The 15,860-nt window shown below is 42.5% G+C and overlaps 1 protein-coding gene across 1 annotated transcript in view; it reads right to left on the bottom strand.

Annotated features, from left to right (window-relative positions):
* Positions 1–1,180: 1,180 nt before the first annotated feature.
* Positions 1,181–15,860, bottom strand: part of LOC113092385 (zinc finger matrin-type protein 4-like) — a 37,959-nt gene continuing 23,279 nt past the window's right edge. Inside the window, exons 3-4 of the mRNA XM_026257976.1 lie at positions 8,555–8,714; positions 1,181–1,398 (exon numbers count right to left, since the gene is read on the bottom strand). Of these exons, the coding sequence (XP_026113761.1) occupies positions 1,181–1,398; positions 8,555–8,714 (378 nt within the window). The remainder of the gene's footprint in view (positions 1,399–8,554; positions 8,715–15,860) is intronic.

Genomic DNA, 15,860 nt, shown 5'->3' with positions numbered 1-15,860 from the left:
TGCACAAATTGTGTGGACTATTTTTATGAGACTTTTATGATGCTTTTATGGATGTATGCAAAATAAATCACCATCCACATTTCTTACTTTATGGGAAACAGAAGTATTTAAAGTAACAGTTCAGCCGAAAATTTAAATTCTGTCAATATTTACTTGTGTTTGTTCCAAACATATAACACAAAAGAAGATTTTAAAAGTTAGAGGGGTCCAAACAGCATTGTGTCTACAGTATATACGTTCAGTTGAGATGCCAATCATCTTGATCAGCCAATCAACATTTTATGGAAGAAAACATTTTTCTTTTATATTCCACAGATAAAAAGAAAGTAATGCAGGTTTGGAACAATATGAGGGTGAGTAAATTTCTGATTTTCTGATTGAACATTCCCTTTACAATCCCTTATTGTGTTTTTGATTTAATTAAAAAAAGGATACTCTATCTTCTGTTAGGTTTAGAGCTCTAAAATTTATCAACCAAATTATTTTCGTCAAAGTGTTCAAAAATGTTCTGATTTCTACAACTAATTGGAATGGTTATGCAGTTTTGTTAAGTATTGCCACTGAATCCATTTTAAAACATCTACTGAACAAAAGAAGCCTGAATCGGACTGACTTGTTCATTTCAGTAGCAGGTGAATCAAAATCAAAGCATTTTGAATCTTAGTTCCTAAAGACAAGTGACAAGCCTTTTGCTAATTTGCCTTGGGGAAAGTAAGTCTCACGGCTTACGGTCTAGTTTTTGAGATGTATCCGAAGGCAATACTCAACTCGACCTTGTTCAAACCCTTGAGCAAGCATTGCGATGTGACTAATGGTTTGTTTGAACTGGCTTATGGGATCTGTCAGGATACCTGGATCACACACTGTATGACTAACATGTCTAGTGATTACGGCAATGTGAAGTATGAATTTGAAGAGCACAAAGTCACTGACAGGATTCAACAGTGGGGAGCAGAAGTAGGGAGGCTATTTAACAAAAAAATTGTGGCTGTATGCAGGTTACATGAGAGCTACAAAAAGTGCATTGACACTGAATTCCTTGTAGCTCTTTTGCCAGTTTCAGGGCAACAACAGGCTGTTTTCAGCTAAAAAAAAACAAAAAAAAAACGTATTCTTATTTTAGATTTACTATATTTTTTTTTCCGTTTTTGCTTTATTTAGTGTAGACTGACCTGTGCTTTCATTGGCATCCAGACTGCCAGCCAGCTGCTCCAGAAGTCGCGCCCCGCGCTGCATTTCTCTTGTGTTTCTTGCCTTCGTAATGTTGCTGTGCCATCAGTGGGTTGTTAAACCAGGCGCCACACAAGCAGCAGTACTTGCCTGCCTCGCTGTGATTGGCCAGCGGCTGCCACGAAGGAGGGGGCGGGTCTGTGGTCTGAGGGGTGGGCGGGGCTGACTCTGCACACAACAGAATATACATTCACCATCTATAAATATCCATCAATATAGATAACCTCATGAGCCTATTCAATATCAAAACAAACAGAGGGATTCAGTTGAGTGCAGCTGAAACTGTCCTGCTGGCAAACACTCTGATGGCTCCAAGCCAAATCTACTGAAGAGTTATGCGGGTCAAGAGAAGGTCAGCACATGTGGAGATAAAAATTTTCCCCTGAGTTAGGTTACCCTCCTCCATCTTATGAGGAAAAAGCAAGCAAATGGATTGATCTTCCAGGTGACACTCTCGAAGACACCCTGGGACTTGTTACCATGGTTACCAACCCCAAATAGCCACAGGCCACAACACTGCCGCAGGTTAGAATGAGCTAAACACACTGTGATTGTTTACAGGACTTTTAAATTCAATAGATACCGAAGAAAGCTGTAAAGTACATCGAAATATTTCGTTTTGTTTGTACTTTTTTTATTTTCTTTTTTGTCATTTATGGAATGGAATTGAATATGCTTAATTGAGTTCACTGAATGGACAAGAGAAGTGTGAACATTTTGCTACATTTTTGTACCGTATTTACCCGTAAAAGGTGCAATTTAAAGGTACATATTTGCTTCATTATAAAGTATACATATTATCACCCAAATTGTCCTACATTTTGAAAAGGTATCACTCCCGTGACAGATTTTGTACCTCTTTTTCAGATATTAGAAGAAAAAATGCTATATTAGGCTGATGATATATGGGCCAAATTTTTAAGCAATGTTGCAGGGCAACTTTGGGCAACGTTGCTGTCAATGGGCAACAAAGTGAGACACAGATAGAAATTTGTTACTCATTCTCAATGGCGAAGTTCCCAAGCAACATTGATCACAAAAGTTGCCCAGCAAAATTGCTCACAAAATTGCCCTGTGTATCATCAGCCTTAGTCTTTCTCCCAAACTTAAGCATTTACAGAGAGCTTGCTTTCTCTTAAAGGGATAGTTCACCCCAAAAAATTACATTCTATCACCTTCCCCCATGTTGTTCCAAATCTTTATGACTTCCGTTCTTCTGTGGAACACTATAAGATATTTTTAAGAATGTTGGTAACCAAACAGTTTTGCTGACCATTGACTTCCATTGTATGAACACTGTGACATTTCTCAAAATACCTTCTGTGTTCCACAGAAGAAAGCCATACAAGTTTGGAATGACATGAGGGTGAGTAAATTACAGAATTTTCATTTTTGGGTAAACTATCCCTTTAACTCTCAGAGACCCAGTGTAGTAAAACTAATACTCTATTTAAATCAGTAGAGTAACACATTTTTAATAGCTAGGGGTTATAAGTACATATAACAGCAGTTTCAATTCTGAAATGTATCATAGCAACAAGTTTGGCAAAAAATAAAATAAAAAAAATACTCTGAATCTACCCAGCATGCCAAAGTCACTCAACATGACACCGCTGCCATCTGTTTGATCAAAATTTGGCAATATCCTTATTCTTTTAGAATATATACAGATCTCTTATGGTTGCATGAAAATTTACATTGGATGATGGTTGCCAAGAAGTTGATCATTTGATTTAGTTGATTTGTCATACTTTAGCAACCAGTAACTACACCTCTCTGTTCTCACCACCCACATCTCACTCACATGAGCAAAGATGATTCACATCACTGTGCATGGATCACTTAAAATCAGCTTTCAAGGCTCTGAAAAAAACAGCATACACACATTAGAAATAGGTCAGAAGTTTTTTCTGTTGTTGTCTTTTTTATCTGTAATATTGAAAAAAAAGAAAAGAAAATACAGAGGGCTTCTCAAACAGGATTTTTAGCTTGCTGACAGTGTGCTGAAGTGCCACTGAAGTTGCGTCTCTAAATTCAATCCTCTCTAAAGCACTTCCGCTGCACCCATCAAAGCACCGCTTTTGTAACAGATTCACAGAATTCAACAATACATTTCTAGGCAATTATGAGTCTTTTTAGGAAGATATGTCATGTGGAAAATGGTTAAACTTTTAAAAACATCTTGAGACCCTTGCTTTTTGTTTCGTTCTATTGAGCTTCTTTTATAAGCGAGAATGCATGTTGTGTGAACATCCTTTTAGCCTCTGATCAGGGTCTGTTGGATGTTTTGAAACTGGGCTGAATATAAATCCATTTTGCACATCACAAACACACATATCTATGTATGTATTCCTGAGCACCGCATGATGTGCAGAGACAGATGTTACAGATGAACCCTAAAGCAAAGATGGAGTGACAAGATGAGCAGAAATGGGATGGGCAGGTAAAAAACTTTCTCAAGGGCAACTCCATCACATCCGCTTTGACTGTCAACACCGATCCTCGTCTTATGAGTTTTTTCCTGAGCGAACAGCACTCTGGGTTTTCACGAAGGTTACTTTTGACTCTAATCTCCGCTGAAACCCCCGTTTCACCACTTTCCCTTTAAATCTGTGGAAAAGTCATTTCAAATTGCTCTGCTAAAGCCATCTACTATGTGATCTCCATCTGAGATTCATCTAAGACAAAAAATTTGACATAAAGCTGAGAGTGAACCACAATGATTGCATTCTCACACTCACCATTGAGCACTACATATAATATCTACTGTACATGAGCACCAGGAACATTAGTGGAATTAGTTTGGAGGGCTGTAACAAACACTACCCTTCTTGATTGAAATCATTTCCCATATGACAGGAAATGAAATTCAATAGTCATCGACAGGCTAAAGATAGAAACATATGCCTGCTATTTTTCCTGATGCCTGCAGTAGACATCTGTAATCTGGTTAAGATCATTTTAAAGTGAAGCGTAATCAAATATGGACAGAGAGATTGAAAACGTGTTAAGACAAATTTGTCTGACACTAAATACAGCAGCAGTTTGAGTCCAGGTTTAGTATTTATTGCCACCCACATTGATCATTTTCTACACTGGCAAATATCCACCGACCAGACCTCAGATGATTGAAAGTGTCCATTATAAATCAGTAACCTTAAAAAAAGTGCAAAATCCAATTGAGAGGTAATTTGATGTTTGTTGATGCTGATGGAAAGTATAATATAAGTTGATATATACAGTACAGACCAAAAGTTTGGACACACCTTCTCATTATTCTTATTTTCATGATTATGAAAATTGCAGAGTCACACTGAAGGCATCAAGGGCTATTTGAGCAAGAAGGAGAGTGATGGGGTGCTGCGCCAGATGACCTGGCCTCCACAGTCACCGGACCTGAACCCAATTCAGATGGTTTAGGGGTGAGCTGGACCGCAGACAAAAGGCAAAAGGGCCAACAAGTGCTAAGTATCTCTCTGGGAACTCCTTCAAGACTGTTGGAAGACCATTTCAGGTGACTACCTCTTGAAGCTCATCAAGAGAATGCCAAGAGTGCGCAAAGCAGTAATCAAAGCAAAAGGTGGCTACTTTGAAGAACCTAGAATATGACATATTTTCAGTTGGTTCACACTTTTTTGTTATGTATATAATTCCATATATAATTCCACATGTGTTAATTCATAGTTTTGATGCCATCAGTGTGAATCTACAATTTTCATAGTTATGAAAATAAAGAAAACTCTTTGAATGAGAAGCTGTGTCCAAACTTTTGGTCTGTACTGTATATATATATATATATATATATATATATATATATATATATATATATATATATATATATATATACATACATACATACATGCATGCTACTGTTATAAAGAAAAATGCTGAATATCATCAGTTGTGGCATTGCTTGCAAACAATAAGCAACAAACACTTACGCCTTTTTTGCACTAGGTGGGTGGATGGTTAGTTAGGTAGGTTCATGGATGAATGGTTTGATATGGACAGATAGGTGGAATTACTTGCTCTATCTTTTATTAACCATTATTCATTTATAAGCTCAATATAATTTTACAGTAAGTTTTGTACATTGACATTGACCCTGAGTCACACAAATTCACGCTGCTTCAGGCAGTTCTTGCACAACCTCATTCTCAGGCAGTTTTGTGCTTTAAACAAGAAAAGAGATACTAGACCATTCTGCAGTCTGATCTGACTGACTGTTTCTGCAGCATACATGCATGCTGTTTATCATTGTTCACGCTTCATCTCTTATACCTCCTGTGCATGAGCTTGTCCTCTTTATCACGTCAAACACAGTTTTTTTCTCTACACTCAAAACTTTGTTGTTATTGGAAATCTAATTATATGATGATGTTGTTTAACTGCTATAAATCACATTATGTTCAGTCATCTGTAAACAACCACGGTTCTGAATTATTCATTGACAATGAGCAAAGATAAAACTATTTGTTAGGATTATGAATATCATCAGAGACATAAACATAAAGTTTTGATGTCAGGAGTTTATAACTGTGTTTTCCAGGCTGCACTTTATTAGTATTCCTTAGGCATTCTGCTTAATGCTCTGTTCTTAACACCAAACCCAAAGTGTTAAATTTATGCTATTTAATTCAGATGGTATCCATTTAAATGTTGTTTTCTTTACTATGTCAGCCTTTTGCATGCTTATGTGATTACGTGATTGCAATGTGGTAATGGTAACGTGGTAATGTTAATTGCATTTTTTGTAGTTGTCCATTAAGTTTCTAAATTGACAAAGTTCTAGATGGACAAAATTTATATACTACTTGTGCAAGACATTTTTTTTTACAAACGAGCCAAATACAATATTATAAAGAAGAAAAAATAATAAAACTGAAATATATACACTACTTTTCAAAAGTTTGGGGTCAGTAAAATATTTATAAATATTAAGCAGTACAACTGTTTTCAACAGTGACTACGTTTACATGCAGCCAATAACCCGTTCAAAACCGGGATATTAGCAATAACCCGGTCGCGCACGGCCATGTAAACACCAGCAAAAAACCCGGATATGCTCATATCCCGGTTTTTAAAAACCGAGATATTATACCCTGGGGTACCCCTTTTCTAACCCGAATATTTGTTCTTGTAAACGCGTTTCGGCATATCCCCCATCAAAATGTGTGTTCTGCGCATGTTCTATTCGCAAGGAATCTTGGCCTTTTGAGTCTTTGGATACAGGAAGAAGAATCGGAAATGACGCATATTGCATCTTACGTCCAGACGCTAACCGTATGTCGCCGTTTACATCGGGATATTGGCGACTGATTACAGATTCCATGTATACAGGAGTAACTCTCTCTGCTCACGCATGTAAACGGGTTATCCCGAATGTTTCGGAAACCCAAATAGTGACCTTAACCCGACCATAACCCGAATTTTAACAGCTTGTAAACGTAGTCATTGATGATTAAAAGGCATGTATCTTCAGCAGAAAATCAGCATATTAGGATGATTTCTGAAGGGTCATGTGACACTGAAAATGTCAGCTTTGCATTACATGAGTAAATTATATATATATATATATATATATATATATATATATATATATATATATATATATATTTTTTTTTTATTATTCTTTTTATTTTGTTATACTTTTTAGTTCAAACAAGGCATCAGAATAAGATTCAGCAGTGACACATGAGATTCTAGATCATTCTGATCTCATATTCTGAACATCCTGTGACTGTCTTTAATGCTTAATGCTTGAGAAAGGCTTTCTTATCACAGTTTTGCACATTCAACAGACAGCTACTCAATATTCTAAAGTGCAGTCTTACTGTATGTTTCTAGATGTCTTATGACTGTGTATACCTGTAGTGTTGTACTACACTCAATGCAGCTTGTGTTGCTTCATTACCGCTGCACACACAGCTGGGCTGATGGAAACCTTTCAATGTAACATACAGTGCATAAACAAAGCCTGCATGACAGAGCTGAACTTAAGCACTCTGGGTTTCAAGCATGAATCAGTCTCTTTATTCTTACAGCTGTGATTCATAACTTTCTGAACACTAGGGCTGGGACAACGCGTCGAGGTCATCGATGACGTCGACGCAAAAAATACGTAGACGCAAAATATGCGCATTATATGCGAATATGCGTTTTTATTTCTCTAAAAAAACTTTGCCAAACGTTTACCTTATGTGCGCTGAATATACGCGATGGCCGGATCAACATTCTGTCCAACGTGATATAACCAATCCAGGGGTTTTTCTGCATTGATCTTTTTTTTTGTTTTGGCGGCTGTCAAAGCCTTATTTGATCACTGTGCCTGACGGGGCGCGTACGAGGGAGAGCCCCAGCTGCGCGCGCACACTCACAGTCTTCAAACAACACGAGCGCTCCCTTGTGCATATTAATCAAAATCATTAAACACGATATAAAAAGGGCGAAACACCAAAGTTTCACGCGCGCTCGCGCACTCACAGTCTTCAAACTACACCAGCGCTGTCTTGCTCTCCCTCTCTCTCTCTCTCTCCCTCTCTCTCCCTCGTGCATATTAACCAAAATCATTAGACACATAGAAAAAGGGCAGAACGCCAAAGTTTCACGTGGAGCATTCAGAGATTTTTTTTTCCTCCATGACAGGCTGCTGGCTCCCACTGTTAATTTTTATTTATTTATTTTTTTTGGAAAAGCACTCTCTGTATTAGCTTAAAGCCCTCAAGTTTACATTGGTTACTGTATTCTTTCAATTGCTCTAAACAAGTATTTTGGGTGACCTTTTTATTGAATGCTACACTTCAAGTTGTTGTTATTTTCATCTGAAAAAAGAACTTTTTTCAGTAAGCTAGGCCCTATGTGTTCAGTAAGCTTGTTTCAGTAAGCTATGTGTTTTCAAGGCTTCAAAGTTTTATTGAATGCTATCTCTATACAAGTGCAAAGTAATGCATTCTTAGTCAGTCTTTTATATTGTAATTTTAAGAGCAATAAACATATATTGCAATGTTAAGGAATTTATGTTTTTTTAATTCAGATATGTAAATCAACATGTATAAATTGTTAGTAGTCAATTAATGGGGAGATAATCGAAATCGAATCGGTCTGGAAAAATTAATCGTTAGATTAATCGATGCATCGAAAAAATAATCGCTAGATTAATCGTTTAAAAAATAATAGTTTATCCCAGCCTTACTGAACACACTTCTGAGACTAATCCACTACTACTGTTTATCTACTCTCAGTAGAAGTAGTTTCCAAAAAAGAAAAGAAAAAAAGAATCAATCAATCAACAAAACAAGAATGCATTTAGTTAAGTGTTTCTTACCTGTGGGTGTAGGCAGACTTGGCGTCTCCCCCAGTACCAAGCGAACTCTCTTAGCGTGTGTTTTGCCCTGGTAGTGTGACTGAGCCACAATGGCAGATGTGAAGAACATGTTGCAGAGCGTACAGCATTTATTTCTGTCCACCTCATTCTCTGCACTGTCCTAAAAAAGATAGAAAAACAGGACATACAGTACATGTATAGTTCCCTCTCGAGGCGGTAACTCAACATTACGTCAGCTAAGACGTATATGGGAACTCTTCCCTTCTCCACTTTCACTGAAATCTTATTGGCTAACGCCAGCTGGGGACAGCTGGCCAATTGACGCGTAGCATGCAAATACTGGCGGGTAAGCGTGCAGTATAAAATGCATGGGCGCGAAAATTACGTCAGAATCTCTTTCTTCACGCTAGAAGTCTTATCTAAGTCATCGTGGAAGTTGCAATAGAGGACTACTCACCCTGTTTTTCCTCTCCGCATCCGATGGCTGCTAATGCTAGATTCGGACCTTCAACAGTTCTGTGTGACCTGCTTGGGATTCTCACACGGACAACACTTGCGCCCACTGTACCGAAAGCTGCCAGTGCGCGCCCTCAGAGCCAGAGTGGCTCGGAGGACGGCGGGAATGAGGCCCACTGCCGCCAGCGAGCCGCTGGTGGGCCCTCCCCCGCCCGAAGACGAGTTTGACGTCGGCGTGGTGGACTATAGCTTCCGCGAACTTCGTCCTCTTCGGTGCTGGCGAAGAAAACGACTCCATGTCGCTTCGACGTCGAAAAAGGTTTGGGCCTCTCAGTGGGACCGCCCCGACCAAGAGGGCCCTGAGACCTCCAGGAGAAGCTCGTCAGGGTCTTCGGAAAGGTCGTCTCGGAGCTGAGTCTCGCTTGCAACGCACATGACGAACCTGTGATAGGTAACTAGACTCGTGGCTCCTCCAGTATGCAAGAGCTCGTGGTGAAATCGTGGGCTGCACCCCAATCGGCGCGCACCCACTCTGCTACGAAGGCCATATCACGCACGTGGACGGGACGGAAACCCTCCCCCCCCCGTCTAGGAGACTGTTACCACACACCTGTGCTCGTCTCCCTCTGCTTTTGGTCCGGACCACAGTCTAGAAAGAGCGAGTGCAGCTTCTGCTCTTTGCCAGGGCAATACTCCAGGTGTTTCAGGCAAACGGCGGCACAGTAGCGCTGACGTCATCAGGATCGCGGCAACTGATCTCGCGCTGATTGCTATTAAGCGCTCTGCTCAGCTGTTTCACGGAGCTCATGGTCATCTTTACAGGCACCTATGGCTTCCCTAGCTGTCCTGAAAGACGCGGACCGTAGGCCGCTCCTAAACGTTCCAGTTGCTCCCTCCGGCCTCTTTAGTGACGTCATGGAGCTATTCTCAGAGACGCAGAAAGCGCGCCAAAGTATGAGCCATGTGATACCCCGTCGCTCACCCCAGTCCTCTTCTGCGAGATTCTTATGCACCGGGCCAGGCTCTGAAACCAGCTAAAATAACCCGCAGTGGCACCCCGCTCTGAACCGGACGCTCGTTTCTGCCGAAACCGGCAGTGGTCAGAGCCTGGAAGGTAACGTCAGGGTCAGTTGAGGACCCCGCGCCGCGAGAGAGCCAGCGCGCCATACGAGCCGTCTCCCTGACGGTGAAAGAGTGAGTGAGCGGGAGGCCCCGCCCCCAAGCGCCATGTTCATATGCATCATGTCCCCCATTTCCTTCGGGCGACGATTGCTATGTCTGTTTGAATGCTGTTTGTGTGAGTTCCACAATAAAAGCAGGTATACAATCAGCGAAAGAGCTTTACTGCCTCTTACACTCATCTCTGTGTCACTCGCCCTGTCTCAGAACAGTGCAGAGCCACAACCCATGATTATACTGGCCTCGCGAGAGTGCCAACACCACATAAACACGGTGTCACCCTCAATGTTCAGATGCATCATGTCCCCCATGTTTCTTCGGGCGATGATTGCTATGTCTGTTTGAATGCTGTTTGTGTGAGTTCCACAATAAAAGCATGTTACAATCAACTAAAGAGCTTTACTTCCTCTTACACTCATCTCTGTGTCACTCGCCCTGTCTCAGAACAGTGCAGAGCCACAACCCATGATTACTGGCCTCGCGAGAGTGCCAACGCCACATAAACACGGTGTCACCCTCAATGTTCAAATGCATCATGTCCCCCATGTTTCTTCGGGCGACGATTGCTATGTCTGTTTGAATGCTGTTTGTGTGAGTTCCACAATAAAACAGGTATACAATCAGCGAAAGAACTTTACTGCCTCTTACACTCATCACTGTGTCACTCGCCCTGTCTCAGAACAGTGCAGAGCCACAACCCATGATTATACTGGCCTCGCGAGAGTGCCAACACCACATGAACACGGTGTCACCCTCAATGTTCAGATGCATCATGTCCCCCATGTTTCTTCGGGCGACGATTGCTATGTTTGAATGCTGTTTGTGTGAGTTCCACAATAAAAGCATGTTACAATCAACTAAAGAGCTTTACTTCCTCTTACACTCATCTCTGTGTCACTCGCCCTGTCTCAGAACAGTGCAGAGCCACAACCTATTATTATAATGGCCTCGCGAAGGAGCGAGAGTGCCAACACCACAAAGACACATGCATCATGTCCCCCACATCACTATGGGTGACGATTGCTATATGTGTTTAAATGATGTTTTTGTGAGTAAAAATTGTACTAAAGAAGCATATATACAAATTCTTGCACCCAACGTTGTGTCACTCGCCCTGTCTCAAACAGCGAAGAGCCACAGTCCATGATTATAATGGCCTCATGATGGCGCAAGAGTGTCACACCATTTAGCGACGCGCCCGCCCTCCCGCCAGTGCTTCCAGCCTCGCGGGGGCGAGGCCCTCATTAAAATAAGCCATCAGTGGCTGTAGACCTAACGCGTCGGCCGTGTCATCTCATGGACGGTAAGAGGGCTATCCCGGGCGTTTCACCGTGGATACTGGGAATAATTCACGACGGATATTCTCTCCAATTCAAACGCAGACCTCCCCGCTTCAATGGCGTGGTCCCGTCACTGACTTTGCCCCAAAACCGTCCTGTTCTGCGACAGGAAGTTCTCAGTCTGCTCGAGAGAGAGCGATAGAGCGAAATTTCCCCTCAGATCGAGCGGAATGCGCATGTTGAATTATCTGGACGATTGGCTGATTTTAGCCCACTCAAGAGATGTGCTATCAGTCACGTGGAAACAATGTTTCGCCGTTTGGATACGCTGGGACTGCGTGTGAATATGCAGAAGAGCGTGTTTTTACGAGTCGGACTGTAACATATCTGGGAATATGTTTGGACTCGATGGCGATGCGAGCCCATCTCTCTCTAGAGCATTTCATCGACTCTGCGCTGTTTCTGACTGGGCAGGTCGTTTGCACTGAGGGAATTTCAGAGGCTTCTGGGACTGATGGCGGCGGCTTCTTCAGTGTGCCATCTGGGTCTGCTACATTGCGGCCGCTACAGTTTTGGCTGTAACTCGAGTTCCGCCGAGGGCGTGGTCTTCGGTCCACAAGCACTTACGGTCATTCACAGTTGCGTCAGCACTCTGAGACCGTGGAACAGCCCGGTTATGTTCAGCCCAGGAGTTCTTTTCTCTACGAACGCGATCTAGGCCGGGGAGCAGTCCGTCTGGGCCTGTGGTCGGAGTCACAGAGAAGGTGACACAAAACCGTTTGGAATAATGGAAGCGGTGTCCTAATATCCCTGCAAGCCTTTTGGTCGAAATTGGAGCGGAAACATGTACTGATTCAAACCGACAACACGTCTGTGGTCTCGTACATAAATCGCCAGGACGGCGTGCGCTCCAGAGCTCTATTCAAACAGGCAGCGAGTTTCCTGTTGTGGGCGGACCGACACTTAATCTCCATAGGAGCGTCGCACATCCCCGGTACTTTGAACCGTGGAGTGAGCATGCTTTTGAGGAACGGGATTCCTTAAGGAGATGTTGGCTTCACCCAAGATCAGATCTAATGATTTGGGAGTGAGGAAGTGGATTGTTTGCCACGAGCGAGAACACGTTTGCTATCTCACTCCCCCCTGCTGGGAGATGCTCTGACATCGCGCTGGCCGGAAGCCAGGCTTACACATTCCCTCCTGTGAAGATTCTGCCTGTGTTGTGCAAAATCAGGGAGGAGAAAGCTTCAGTTATACTCGTGGCCCCGAACTGGCCGAATCAGCCCTGGTTCGCGGACCTGAGAGAGTTACTGATGGCTCCCACATGGCGAATCCCCCTCAAGCAGGACCTGCTGTCTCAGGCGAATGGCACAATATAGCACCCCAGCCCTGAGCTGTGGAACCTTCATGTGTGGCCGCTGCGGGGACCCTAATGAGCGGGACTCTCTGCACTGACGAGTGCTAAACACACTTACTGAAACGCGAGCATCATCAAACATTCGCTGCTACTCGGAAGTGGTGAGTTTTCACAAAATGGTGCGAGAACATTTATATTGACCCGGGGACCTGTTCCGTGTCGGATGTTTTGCGCTTTCTACAGCACAGTTGGATAGCGGGAGTTTGAAACCATCCACGCTGAAGGTGTATGTGACCGCTATTGCCGCTTTCGTTCCCCGGTTACGGGTAAACGATCGGTAAGCACGCCCTGGTATTCAGTTTTCTCAGGGGAGCAAGTAGATTGTGTACTTCATGGCCGCCATCCGTGCCGCCGTGGGATTTCGCTCTAGTTTTGAGGGCTCTATCTCTTATTACCGTTCGAGCCATTAGCTTCGATTGCGGTTAAGGAGCTTCCCTGAAGACTGCCTTGCCTCTTGCTCTCGCCTCAGCGAAGTGCCTTGGAGAATTTCGTGAGTGTTTGGTGAACGATATTGCATTGGTTTCGGGCCTGGCGACTGTAATGTCACTCTCCGGCCGAGACCGGGTTTCGTTTCGAAGTCACTCAATACACCGTTTTGTTTCCCTGCCCGCCTTATCTGTTGAGCCGTCAGCCTCGCGCGACGCTGATACTCAGAGCGCCGGGACCCTGTTAGGGTTTTACGGATGTATATGAATTGCTCGGCCGCCTTTCGTCAGTCGGACCAGCTGTTCGTGTGCTTGGTGGATGTAATAAGGGACGTGCTGTTTCTAAACAGAGACTTTCTCACTGGATCGTGGACGCTATCAAATGCCAGGGGAAGGATTACCCCCTCAACATCAGAGCTCATTCTGCGAGGACATTATAAATGCTTCCTGATGGGCCTGGTCTAGAGGTATGTCTGTCCAGTATTTATGTTTTGCTGCTGGCTGGTCTTCCCAGAACACAATCGCCAGGTTTAACAAGCTGGATGTTCCCTCTGTAGCGTCACATGTTTTTCGGTGAGTTAAGTTTTATTCATTAAAGCTGTTATAACCAGCTATACAGTAGTTACCATGGCTGCTAACTCTGTGTTATGGTTTAAATGGTTTATGCAGCAGTCACCGCAAACGCCGTCGACTCTGTTTAACTCTCATGCTTGAGTGCTTATTGCTTTGTGTCTACCCTGGTTAGTGCAGATTTCGATATATTGCTTGAAGTTATGCATATTTTGTTAGGGTCGGAGCAGATGTCTCATTGGCCTAGTTCCGCCTATCAGATGCAAGCACTCTTAGCGACACGGCCATTGGCTAGAACTGTACTGCTTGTGTGAGGGTGATTGACTCCGTTCAGGGCTTATCTTCACTGCTCTCACGGCGGGATTTTATACAGTTCCCATATACGTCTTAGCTGACGTAATGTTGAGTTACCGCCTCGAGAGGGAACGTCTCCGGTTACTATCGTAACCTCGGTTCCCTGAGAGGCGGGAACGAGACATTACGTTAGCCGCCGTGGTCGCTGTTTGATCAGCTGTGCTAGCGTTCAGTCGTGATTCTGACGTAATTTTCGCGCCCATGCATTTTATACTGCACGCTTACCCGCCAGTATTTGCATGCTACGCGTCAATTGGCCAGCTGTCCCCAGCTGGCGTTAGCCAATAAGATTTCAGTGAAAGTGGAGAAGGGAAGAGTTCCCATATACGTCTTAGCTGACGTAATGTCTCGTTCCCGCCTCTCAGGGAACCGAGGTTACGATAGTAACCGGAGACGTTTTCCTCCGAGGTGTAAAATACATGAACCTTTTTGATGCATTTATGAAACATACAATATTACACATGTATGTTACATTGAAAGGTGTTTGTAACTGATGGTTTATAGGGTAATGAATAATGAGTTTAATTTCAAAAAGTTCAATCTTATCTAGTCTCTTGCATAAATGATAAAAAAAAAATTGGGGTACAGGGGTACAGTCTTTGTGTGTGTATTGAACAAATGTTTTTTATTAAATGTGTGTATATGAAATAATTATTATATACATTTTGTAGGGTATCAGAGTGAATCAGACAATTTAAGATTTGATCAGATTGGTGTTGGAATAACCCAAAGAGCAAAATTTCACAGAGATGCCCAGGATAACAAGGCTAGGTCATAAATCTAGCGCCAGTCAACCTGAAGTTAGCCTAACCAACCAACTCCACAGTTCGAACTGCTTGCAACATTAACACAACAGAACACTTCCCAGATAGCAAATGACATGTGGCCCAGTTCTGGCCCACATCTCCCATATTCTTCTGGCCCACATACCGCGCGGAATGACGGCGATGACTCAACCTGAGTCTGGCTGACATATGTCAGCCACAACTGAACCAGATCTGGGCCACATCTCAGAAATGGTGTGGGTGACATCTGGGCCAGATCTGGCCCAGTTTTGTCTGACAGAAGTCAGCCACAACTGTACCAGATCCATGCCGCATCTCACAAATGGCATGGGCGACACCTGGCCCAGATGTCAACCACGCCATTTCTGAGATGTGGCCCAGATCCGTCCCAGTTGTGGCTGACTTCTGGGTTAGATATGGCCCATATTAACCCTTTCTAGACACAAAAGAATATGTAATTCATCCAGAATAAAGAAAACACTCATGTAGTCTAAACTGCTTTATTAAAATATAAAAATTTGACAAATATACATACATGAATACAACTGCATGTATAGATATAAAACAAATACATTTACATTATTACAAAATAAAAATACAGATAAATATTTATAAATATAGTTAAATACACATTAACATTACATTTACATTTAGCAGACACTTTTATCCAAAGCAACTTACAAATGAGGACAATGGAAGCAATCAAAATCAACAAAAGAGCAATGATATACAGGTGCTGGTCATATAATTAGAATACCATCAAAAAGTTGATTTATTTCACTAATTCTATTCAAAAAGTGAAACTTGTATATTATATTTATTCATTACACACAGACTGAT

This window comes from Carassius auratus, unplaced genomic scaffold (assembly GCF_003368295.1).
Source record: "Carassius auratus strain Wakin unplaced genomic scaffold, ASM336829v1 scaf_tig00214575, whole genome shotgun sequence".
Taxonomy (NCBI): Eukaryota; Metazoa; Chordata; class Actinopteri; order Cypriniformes; family Cyprinidae; genus Carassius; species Carassius auratus.
Note: the sequence above shows the minus strand (reverse complement) of the source record. Positions and strands in the feature narration are given on the sequence as shown.